Below are 11995 nucleotides of genomic sequence, written 5' to 3'. Positions count from 1 at the left end.
CTCAGAGTCTGAATTCCATACCAAACAAACCATGTTTATGTTCTAAATAAGTGTTTGCAATTTTGACTACAAAGAAAGGAGAAACAGTGAATACTCAGCAAGTGTATTGCTTTGAAGCTCTTAGAACATTATTACAAGGTTCAGGATTTATATCAAAGCTCCTTTGAAGCAAAGTATTTCAGGGAATCTCTTGCATTCTGGTAGACCTGTCGCACCATCCCAGAATGGGCTTTCTAGATCAATGAATCAGATTTACAAGAATCAAAATAATTATTTTAATCTACTTTCGTAGAGTTGTCACAGTACTGCACCTCTAATCTCTCCTGGTCTCTCTAAGCAAACCCCTCTAGATCTCAAGCCTCAGGAGCTGTCACCGCTCAATGTGGATTCACACAACTGTCCCACACTCAGACCAGGCCTTGAGTTGCAGTCTCCTGTGTATCAACCATGATCTATCTTAGCAGGTCTGACTTGCATGATTAATCGTACTGTTAAACGATAATAGAATACCATTTATATAAATGTTTTTGGATGTTTTCTACATTTTCAAATATATAGATTTCAATTACAACATAGAATACAAAGTGTACAGTGCTCACTTTATATTTATTTTTATTATAAATATTTTCACTGTAAAAATAAAAAATAGTATTTTTCAATTCACTTAATACAAATACTGTAATGCAATCTCTTGATTATGAAAGCTGAACTTACAAATGTAGAGTTATGTACAAAAAATAACTGCATTCAAAAATATAAAACTTTAGAGCCTACAAGTTCACTCAGTCCTACTTCTTGTTCAACCAATTGCTCAGACAAACAAGTTTGTTTACATTTGCAGGAGATAATGCTGCCCGCTTCTTGTTTACGTCACCCGAAGGGAGAACAGGCATTCGCATGGCACTGTTGTAGGCGGCGTTGCAAGATATTTATGTGCCAGATGCGCTAAAGATTCATATGTCCCTTCATGCTTTAACCACCATTCCAGAGGACATACGTCCATGCTAATGATGGGCTCTGCTCGATAAAGATCCAAAGCAGTGCAGACCAACGCATGTTCATTTTCATCATCTGAGTCAGAGGTCACCAGCAGAAGGTTGATTTTCTTTTTTTTGGGTGGTTCGGGTTCTATAGTTTCTGCATTGGAGTGTTGCTCTTAAAACTTCTGAAAGCATGCTCCACATGCCGTACCGCTCAGATTTTGGAAGGCATTTCAGATTCTTAAATCTTGGGTCGAGTGCTGTAGCTATCTTTAGAAATCTCACATTGGTACCTTCTTTGCGTTTTGTCATATCTGCAGTGAAAGTGTTCTTAAAATGAACAGCATGCTAGATTGTCATCCGAGACTGCTACCACATGAAATATATGGCAGAATGTGGGTAAAACACAGAGTAGGAGACATACAATTCCCCCCCAAGGAGTAAAGTCACAAATTTAATTAATGCATTTTTTTTTTAAATCAAGCGTCATCAGCATGGAAGTATGTCCTCTGGAATGGTGGCCAAAGCATGACGGGGCATACGAATGGTTAGCACATCTGGTAAATACCTTGCAATGCAGTCTACAAAAGTACCATGTGAATGTCTGTTCTCACTTTCAGGTGACATTGTAAATAAGATGCGGGCAGCATTATCTCCCGTAAATGTAAACAAACTTGTTTCTCTTGGCGGTTAGCTGCATAAGAAGTAGGACTGAGTGGACCTGTAAGCTCTAAAGTTTTACATTTTGTTTTGTTTTTGAGTGCAGTTATGTAACAAACAAAAAAAATCTACATTTGTAAGTTGTGGTTTCACGATAAAGAGATTGCACTATGGTACTTGTATGAGGTGAACTGAAAAATACTACTTCTTTTATCATTTTTACAGTGCAAATATTTGTAATAAAAATATAAAGTAAGCCCTGTAGACTTTGTATTCTGTGTTGTAATTGAAATCAATATATTTGAAAATGTAGAAAAACATCCAAAATATTTCATGAATTTCAATTAGTATTCATTGTTTAACAGTGCAATTAAAACTGCAATCAATCATGATTTTTTTTTAAAAATCGCAATTACTTTTTTTTTTAGTTAATCGCGTGAGTTAACTGCGATTAATCGACAACCCTAAATAAAATACAATACAACTCATCTAGTTTACCAGGTGTTCAACCATCTTCCACACGGGGACCCTAATAGGACCCGCTCCTTATAGACTCTTCCGCAGAGTCTTTCTCTGTCACCTTGTCTGCCTATCAGAGCTCAGTGACATTCTCTGGAGAGCTTCTGGTGACTCCTCCTGCCCTCTGTGGGGATAAAGGTACTTTTTAAGTGATAATAGCCCTTTTGCTCACTAGCTTCCCAGCCTGAGAAAACAGCTAAGTCACTTCAACCTAGAGCCTGAATGGATGCCATTGTCTTCCAAGAGTGTGCTTGGGTGTTCTTATGTGGAAAGCCATTGTGTCACCACCATGTACAAACAATACTGAATTCAAGCATTACAGTTGTGTAATGAACATTCTTCTATTTCCAATATAATTTAAATCAATATAGTCACACAGGAAATTCTAATAAAACACCATAGTTACACAGTAACTTTACCTCACTGACCTTGTCACAAATTATTCATAAAATGGTTACATTTCAGTATTCATAATATTATATCAGTTGCACGTCTATCACAAGGCTCTTGATAGGTTAAAGGCAACTTTCTCTGGTGAGTCCTATTCAGAATAATTATGAAAAAAGTTTTAAGCTAAGTAATGCATAAACTATAATTGTTTATAAAGATATTTTGTGAGTTATCTTGGGACAAAACATGAAGATACAAAATATGTTTCTCCTTCTGAGACTCTTATGGGGGAAAATGTGCCATATTACAGAGGTGTGCTGGAGCATCTAACTAAGTTAAGGCTGTACCTAGTTGTTCAATTTAACATAACTCGAAAACCAGCCTATTCAAAACACAGAAGAGTATTTTAAGAATCAAAAAGTGAAAACCTGTTATTTCTGAAGGAGGTAGAGTATACCTAAGAATAAATATATACTGATACCACTACTTTTACGACATTTTTTAACAAATCCCATTAACTGCTCTCAGATAACATACATACCTATAAACTGGCAATATTTAGAAAGAGTATGTATGTGAAATCATGCTTTTTATATTCAAATATGCTAAAACAATAAGACATAATTTCTGTTATTCAGTGTAACTTTCAGTATAACACAAAACCAATTCAGCCATGGGGGGGGGGGGAGGGGGAGAAGAGGCAAGGGTTCTGCTTCCAACAAGTACTCCTGCAGTAATTCTGCGCTATGCACAGACACAGAATTTATGCGCAATGCAGAATTTCCCTCTCCCCCACAAAATACATTCGGCTGGAAAGGTGTTGCAGTTATGCCTTTTGCCAATTGGGGCTGCTGTGTCACCAGAACAGAGATCAGGCGCTCCTAGGCCAGCCCCAGCTGCAGATAGGGAAGAGAAGAGGCTGCCTTCCTCACAGTGCCCTGCCCAGGGGGGCCTGGTCAGGAAGCATGGGATATGGGGGACAGACAGCGTGGGTCACATGGGGCTTCTTGGGGGGGGCACAGACTGGGGCAAGGGCTGAATGGGAGTGGGGATGCAAGAACACATGGGAAGGAGGTGGCTGAGTGGGGGCACAGGGTCACATGGCAGAAGGGGAGAGAATGCAGGGCCATATGGCGTCGGGGGGGGGGGTGCAGGGCCACATGGGGAGATTGTGGAGGCTGAGTGGGGGCACAGGGACACATGGGAACAGGAAGGTGCAGGGACAAATCGGGGGTGTGACTGAGTGGGGATGCCAGGCCACATGGGGATGGGGGGAGGAGGGGTGGCTGAGTGTGGGCACAGGGACACATGAGTGGAGGGGGTGACTGAGTGGGGTACAAGGCCACATGGAGCAGGAGGAGGGGGTGCAGGGCCACCTGGGGATGAGGGACTAGGAGTGGCTGAGTGGTGGTTCAAGGACACATAGGGACAGGGGAGATGTGCCTGACTGAATGAGAGAGGCTAAGGATCAGCCAGGGTCTGCCTGGTGGAGGCTCCCTATTCCATACTTCTCCCACCCACACCCAACAACCTTCCAAGTTCACACCCAGACTCCTTCCCAGCAATTACTTCCCTCTCCCTCAGCTCCTACATTACCCCTGACTCCCCCAAGCCTTTTCACTGTAATTTAAATGAATTATTACTCAAGAGTTCTCTATTAACATGCCTAGTAAGAAATCTATTTGTCAAAAAACATTTATTGAATCTTTTTTGTTGTCTGTATTGGTACAGATATATAGGTGCTGACAGGTATTTTGAAATAAATTACCAAAATAATTGAAACTGATGCGATTATATTGTGTTATTTTGAGAAAATATGCAGTATTTTAAAATACTGTACACAGAATTTTTAATTTTTGGCACAGAATTCCCCCAAGAGTAAACAAGCCATATCTGAGGGTCATTAAAGGGCTGACAATCTGAAAGAGCTGCACCAGCAGATTTTACAGATCCACTCTGCATCTGCCTTTAGCTGCTATTCTCCATTCTTTCTGCCTTGTATTAGCTACAAAATCTGCTGCGGCAGAGCATCCTGACTGCGTATCTTCACTTCAACAAACCTCAGGTGGCTCATCAGAAGCAGAGCTCTGCAAGGTAGATTTCACCCTACCCTCCCTATATCAAGCATATCTAGTGTCGATGGGGTGAGAGGAATGCCCAATATCTCCTTCACGGTTTATTGTAACCTCTTCTCCCTTCCCTGTTGGTGTGGTGAGAATGGGGTAAGTAAGGACTGATGTTAGTGCTGGGAGCAGACAGAGAAGAGGGACCCGGGGAGGTGAGCCCACCAGTGTTGGAAGCCCATATATCTACCACTCTGGGCCATAAATCCTGAATAGGCTAGGACAGAAACAGGACAGTCTCTTGCCCCATTCAGTCAAGCAATCTTCCTGACCCTATATGTCCCTCATCATGGCCCGTGGTCATGCTCCCATATTGTGCATCCTAAGACTGAGGAGAAGGGGTTCCCTTACCGCTGTGAGATCCATGTGTCATATAACAGTATCTCCACAGCAGCAGCTTCTCTGTTTATGAAGATGAGGATTTTCATCACACAAGATAACAAGCTGAGAAAAAAAATGTAGGTCACGGTTCTCCCCAAACCCAGCTAGGATGTTCCCTCCCACCTTTTCCTTCCCTCTCCCCTGCCACGTCAATTTCTGGAATTCAACTTGAGTGATTGTCTCTTGCTCTATGTTCCTGTCAGACACTGTCTGGGGTGAACCTTTTTCTCTCTCTAGGTTCTTACATCAAACCATCAGTATGTGGATTCCTTGATTTGCTCTTGGTCTCTAGGCTCAATCAGGACAAGGCTGTAGGGAAGTTCCATGTCTGTCTGAGGGTCTCAACTGTGGAAATTCCTCCTAGAGGAGGTCCACAGAGCACCTCACTCACTCTCTTTAGTGCATGCTAGAAGTTTCATCTACTTCAGTTGACCCATTTTTTGTCGTCTTTGGAGTCCCTCCTCAGGCATTTTTTTTTTAATTTTTTTTATTAACCGTGTACCTTTTATCTATTCCTCTTACTAGATCGAAACTGATCCTTTGGCGGTGCTCTGGGGGTTTTTTTATGCAGCACATTGCACTCTTAGCTGATTTCGCTTTAGTATTTTTTGTATTTGTCTCCTTTGCATGGTACTCAGATGCCTTGTGATAAGCACACTATAAATGTATTACACACAAAAAATAGATGGAGGCTCTGGCACCCTGTACAACCTCCCCCACATTCCCAACAGTCACCTTGATACAGGAAATACTGAAAAACTCTTAATGTGTGAGAGCATTCCCACGCCATCTGCTGGAGCCCACTTAATTTAAGAGTGGGCATCTATGAAGAAAAAGTGTAGATAGTAGACTAGAATTACAGGGAAATGTATTTTTTAACAAATCATTTACATTCTTTAATATTTCCCATGAAAAATTCACCATAACAATTCCAGTGTGAAACTAGGATTCCTTACCACACAAAGTGCAATTTGATATAAATAACCAGGTACTCCCATTAGCTTACTGCTAGATTTACTACTTAGTTACAGAAGCTCATTTTATGACTAATATAATACTATTTCATTTCCCACCTTTTTTTTTTTTTTTAAATTTGCAGCCTAGCATACTCATTTCTGTTATAACAGGCTCTCCCAATATAACATGCTTGGTACCCAAAGTATACCTTAATAAAGATTAGTAGAAATAAAAAAGTCCTTAAAATAGAATCAAACAAATTACAACTGTCTACAGACTCATTTGACAGCAGATCCTAGATCACAAAGTTGCCTTAAGCAAGATAATGTTGTTTATGTTTTAAGCATTAAAACAAAATGAAAAGTTAGTATGTTTCAAAAATTGGGCATCAAATTACAGCCACAGCAGCTAACACAGATGAGGAATTTGTGATAGCAAGATTTTGTGCTCAATGCACTATATATAAGATATACAAAGTGAACCAACTGAAAATAGCAATTTTTCCCTGATCTCTGTCATAGTAATCAAGTTATCATATTAAAAATTGTATTATTTGTAACAATAGTTAGTAAAAAAAATCAGACAGAATAATTTTTAAGGGCCTGCTCCTGCTCCCTTTGAAGTCAATAGCATAATTTCCGTTCATTTTAATGATGGAAGGTCAGGCACTTTGCTCAGTCCAACAATCTGAATGTTCAAAATGTAAAAAACTTTTCACTATGTACACATGGCAAAATAGTTTATAAAATCATTTCTTTAAAAAACAATTGGTATTTCTGAGAGCACTGCTAGTGACGACCACCTTGCTAAAGAGTTTGACAATACAAGTATGGCAGCACCATGTAAAACAGTGTGCACAATTTATATCCTGTTTAAATACCACGCTGCTATTTTACTTGGGCTAGGGGGCAGTGGTGTCTGTACTCTACACGCTACGTAAGTGTAGATATAGCCTCAGATGCTTTTTGCATCAAGTGAAAAGCCTCCCAGAAAACTACACTCACTACAGGCTACCCTGAAAACTCTGCACATTAATCAAGTTTTGTCAAATTTTATCAACTGATGGACCTGCTCTGTGCATACCATATATTGGATGTGAAACTCTTAATATCAGAAACATAAAATGCGTGATACTGTTCCCATTCACAAAACAAAATACAACAAATACAGCTACAAAGTCTATTTTAAGAACAGTCCACTATCACCTTCTCTCTCATTTTTAGTATAATAAAATCAACTTACCAGATTTGTGCTTCTTGTGTTTTGTTTTCTTTTTGATGATAAACAACTTATTCTGGATCTCAGGTTTGTAAGTTTTGAACGGGTGAGGATGAATCTCACGCTTTCTTTGCAGGTCATCACGCTTTCTCTGCAGATGTGCATTCAAAATGTCTTTCAGTTTCTTTTTTTTCTTTTTCTTCTTTTTTGCCCGCATCTTAGTAAGTTTTAGTTTCTTATTATTCCATAGTGAATTCTCCAAAATCATTTCTCTAGTAACTTTGTGGCATTTCATGTCTGGATTGTTGCTATGACTCCCATTCACATGTGCTTGGCAGGTTTTAAGGGTATTTGTTTTTAATGGGCTAGGCTCCGTTTTTATTAGGGAAGCTTCATGATCTTTCTCTCCATTTTCTACAACCCTGATTTCTCCTGGGCTGAGAGGTTCCCCAAAGCCAATAATTTCTCCTGGACTAATTGGCTTCTCCTGGTTCTCTTTACAGCAGCCAGGGTTTTTTTTGTCACAGGCTCTATGCATCTTAATTTCACAGTTGGGTTTCATTTCTTTTTCCGTGGTGATACTGAAGCTATCCAAGTGAATTTTTGCTGGACAACAAATAAGAGAATCCATACTTTTCCCTGCTTCTATCTTACAGTGAGGTAGCCGCTCTTCTCTACCACCAAATCTGACTTCCCCATTGCTTTTGCTGACATACTCACATTTCACTTTCTCCAATTTAATCCGTGGTACTTTTTTTACTTTGATGGGTGGAGCTGGAAATGCAGGGGCTTGAAAAGGCTTCTGTTTGTAAATCCGTACATCAGCACCACAGAACTGTGGAAAATGAACATAGGCATTCTCCAAGAAATCATAACCAAGGATCACTTCCCTGCATTCATGGATAGGCTGCCCAAGCACAGCATCTTGAACATCTTTTTGTGTTTCATATACAAAGTCACAGAGGCCTTTTAGCAGCCATACTTTTTGGTAGAAAGGGAGCTCATGAAATGGTTTTCCCTCCAAAGGATTAATTTCCCCAAGGACTTTAAAAAACTGGGGGCATAGCCCAAGCTTTTCTGCACAGCCATCAGGGTTGTCAGTTTGCCCTACAACAGTGTACCACTGTTGCACTTTCTGTCTAAGTGCTGCTTCCCAAGTCCTGTAAGGAAGAGTTGGTCTTCGATGCAAGGTAGATCTGCGATGAGGAGGACTTAACAAAGAAGTCATTATTTTGGATAAAAAAGCATTACATTGAGGCATTAGAAGACAACGTTCCAACTCATAGAAGACTATTTCAGGCAAGTTTAGAATTTGTTGTGCTAAACAAAGGAAATGACCAATAGCTGGAATTTCCCACATGGTCTCCATCCTTGTAGGTGCTGCTTCAGCTAAAAGTGACTTTTCCCATTCTTCTATTTCTTTCTGACTAGCTTCTTCTGCCTCTTTTCGTTCTTGCTCTCGTAGCCTATTAAAATAAAAGAAATTTCACAAAAATTCAATTGTGATTTACCTTAAAAAACAGTGAAGGAGAAAAGTCAGAAATACAGAATGAAAAACAAATAGACATTGTTTAAAGCAACAAAGAACACAGCACGTAAAATCAGAATTCAGTTTGTCTTTAACATAGATTACATAACACATCAGTACTCAGAATGGGAAAGTGTAGGTGATTATACCTTACCTACACTTCTTACTGCTGTCAATTGGAAAAAGAGGTGAGGGGATGAGAAAAATCTTGGCAGATACCATCAGGTATTCCCCCAACAACACTTCTACAGCCCTTTTATCAGCAGACACTGTTTTCTCACCAAGTATCCAATTAAAATCCTATTGAACTGCATACCTCTTGAGACTTTACCCTCACACTGCTGTACTGTGACTTCTAACAGCTATCTTGTCTCTTGTTTTCACTTAACATCTTTCTGATTTATACATAAATATACACACTTAACAAAAGGTATTCTGATGTATACATACCCTTTTTCCCCATGTGTGTTTTATTAACCAATGTGCAAAGTGAGTTAAAAAGAGCAAATAAAATGTGAGGATGCATAAAGAATGAGATGGAAAATAACACAGAAAATATAATGATATTACATTTATAAATGATATGCCCTCAGCTGGAATAATGTATTCAGTTCTGGTGCCACATCAAAAAGGATACAGCAGAAATAGTGCTTATTCAGAGGCAGGTGATATAGAGACCTACCTAGAAAAATTTCAGTAGAGAGGTTGAAAAGACTAAAGCTACTTTAGACAACACACTAATAAGAGGGAATTTGATAGATGTATACAAAATAATAACTAGTATAGAGAAGACAGACAGGACACTTCTATTTACCTTTTTCATAATGCAAGTACACAGGTACATTCAATTAAATGCAAAGGCAACAAAATTAAAACTGATTGAAGGAAATGTTTTCACTACACACGAAATTGGCCTGTGGAACTAATTGCCACAAGATAGGATAGAGGCCAAGAGGTAGCAGATTTCAAAGAAGAACTGGACATACGTATGGACAGTAAAGAAAGATTTTTATTTTTATTTTAAATTTGAATGGGGGTATAAACCTTCTTGTTTGAGGGCATACACTAGACCAGGGGTTGGCAACCTTTCAGAAGTGGTGTGCCGAGTCTTCATTTATTCACCCTAATTTAAGGTTTCGCGTGCCAGTAATACATTTTAACGTTTTTAGAAGGTCTCTTTCTATAAGTCTAGAATATATATATATAACTAAACTATTGTTGTATGTAAAGTAAATAAGGTTTTTAAAGTGCTTAAGAAGCTTAATTTAAAATTAAATTAAAATGCAGAGACCCCCAGACCGGTGGTCAGGACCCGGGCAGTGCGAGTGCCACGGAAAATCAGCTCGCGTGCTGCCTTCTGCGCACATGCCATAGGCTGCCTACCCCTCACTAGACTCTAACTCATAGGTTTAGGGAAAAATTTTCCCCACGGAAAAGTTATTCCAGAACTGCGTACAGAGTTTCTTACATTTTCCCTTTGAAGCATCTGGTACTGACCATTGTCAGAAACAAGGATATTGAGCTAGCCCAATCTCCGGTCTGACCCAATATTGCAGTTCCTATTATCTTATTTTCAAACTGCTTGCCTCAATTCTCCCTCTTAACACAAAAATAAATTAATATAAAATATAAATTCGAAGGATTAACTCCTCCCAATTAAGCCACAAGACCCAACCAAACACTGACTCCATTTGATGACAGAAAACTATTAACGAGTACTAGCCTCTAAAATATACATAGAAATGTATAAAGTGGCAGATTTATGTCTATGTATTGCATTAATAGCCTAGTTTAGATTGCATCTTTGATGCAAAGAGGGATAAATATACCACAGACTAGCACTTTTCACAGAGTGAGTGTGCTATATGTATTTATGAATGTGCAAGAACTACAGACAAACATGTGATATCAAAATGTAATTCCAATGAAAGTTTCATCTGACAAATCATGAAGAAAGTTCAAATGGTTTGTAATGGATCCCCAAGATGAAGTTTACTAATACTATATTGTTGGATATTTGTTATTTATGTACCTATTAACGCAACACTAAAACGTTTAAACTAAAAAATTTCAGTAAATTCAAAAGTTGATGTTCCCACATCAGGGTTAATTCAGCCACATTATACATATGAGGCCAAATCTTGCTTACTTTACTTGGATGATTAAGCCCATTGAAGTAAACAGGACTACTTGCATGAGTAAAGTGAGCTGTATCTGTCCTGCATTATATTTCAAAGTTAGCAATTACAGGCAGTCCTCGACTTTACGACATTCGACTTACGACGAACAGCAATTACAACGTTGTAAGTCCGAGGACTGCCTCTATTAAGATTTTAAATATATGCCATTAACAAACACACATGTACAAAGGTGTCTGAATTAATTGGGAACCTTCACGTCTACATTTTCTAACTTTTGTCCACTGAAATGTTATACAATATTGTACTAACATAGGGTTTCTCAGTTAATTTCCTGAGGGTGGGGCAGTAGAATAGAAAAAGAGAAAGTAAAAAAAGTTAAGTGCTCAACACCCACTCAATTGCCACGCATTCCTAAACCTCTCCTCCACCTGCGAGAAGCCTGCCGTTCCTTCGCAACTGCATAAGGCGGCTTCCAAATGCCTTATTTCCTCCCAAGCAGCTAAATACTCTAACATATGGTAGTGTGTTTATTTGAATATGTGAACTCTACATTGAAATAGATGTACAGGTAAGTTCTGTATATTAGAGCACTTGGGCTTGAAAAAAGGTGGGACCAAAAGGGTTTCTGCACCTTGGAGATGGGAGTGTCAGGGTTGCCACTGGGAAGGGAATGGTCAGGTTTAGCAGATGGTGAAGGGGGCCTGTCACTAGGAATAACTGTTAATAACCAAAACCAATCCTTAATTTATTAAAGATGTTGAAATTACAGCCAAAGATCGCATGCAGGCACACCCATGCAGAGTATAAGTAGTAAATTTGGCTATATAAATATTTTCCCTATATCAGTAGGAAAAAGCACATTTAAGGTTTTTTTATTTTACTGTTCTGATTATCAGTTCAATAGAACTTTGAAAATATTTTTGAAAGTAATTAAAGTAATTAGTAAAACATTCATGCAATTAGTACTGCATTGGTGAAATGTATAGGCATCAATATTCCCTCAATTATCATTATTATTTTTTGTACTGAGGGGGCTACAAACTCCCCTGAACATTACATTTTTGTCCTCCGGTCACTTACTTTAAAAAAAAAAAAAAA

General features: G+C 38.8%; 1 protein-coding gene across 2 annotated transcripts in view; it reads right to left on the bottom strand.

The window, feature by feature from the left end:
* Positions 1 to 11995, bottom strand: part of LOC113405312 (uncharacterized protein KIAA2026-like) — a 79205-nt gene that overhangs the window by 47665 nt on the left and 19545 nt on the right. For both annotated transcript variants that reach the window (XM_026646389.1, XM_026646390.1), the window contains one exon: positions 7253 to 8694. In XM_026646389.1, coding sequence (XP_026502174.1) covers positions 7253 to 8694 — 1442 coding nt within the window. The remainder of the gene's footprint in view (positions 1 to 7252; positions 8695 to 11995) is intronic.

Source organism: Terrapene carolina, unplaced genomic scaffold (genome assembly GCF_002925995.2).
Source record: "Terrapene carolina triunguis isolate 2854851 unplaced genomic scaffold, T_m_triunguis-2.0 Scaffold35022, whole genome shotgun sequence".
NCBI classification, from domain to species: domain Eukaryota; kingdom Metazoa; phylum Chordata; order Testudines; family Emydidae; genus Terrapene; species Terrapene triunguis.
The sequence above is the reverse complement of the archived record's forward strand: the minus strand, read 5'-3'. Positions and strand labels throughout refer to the sequence as shown.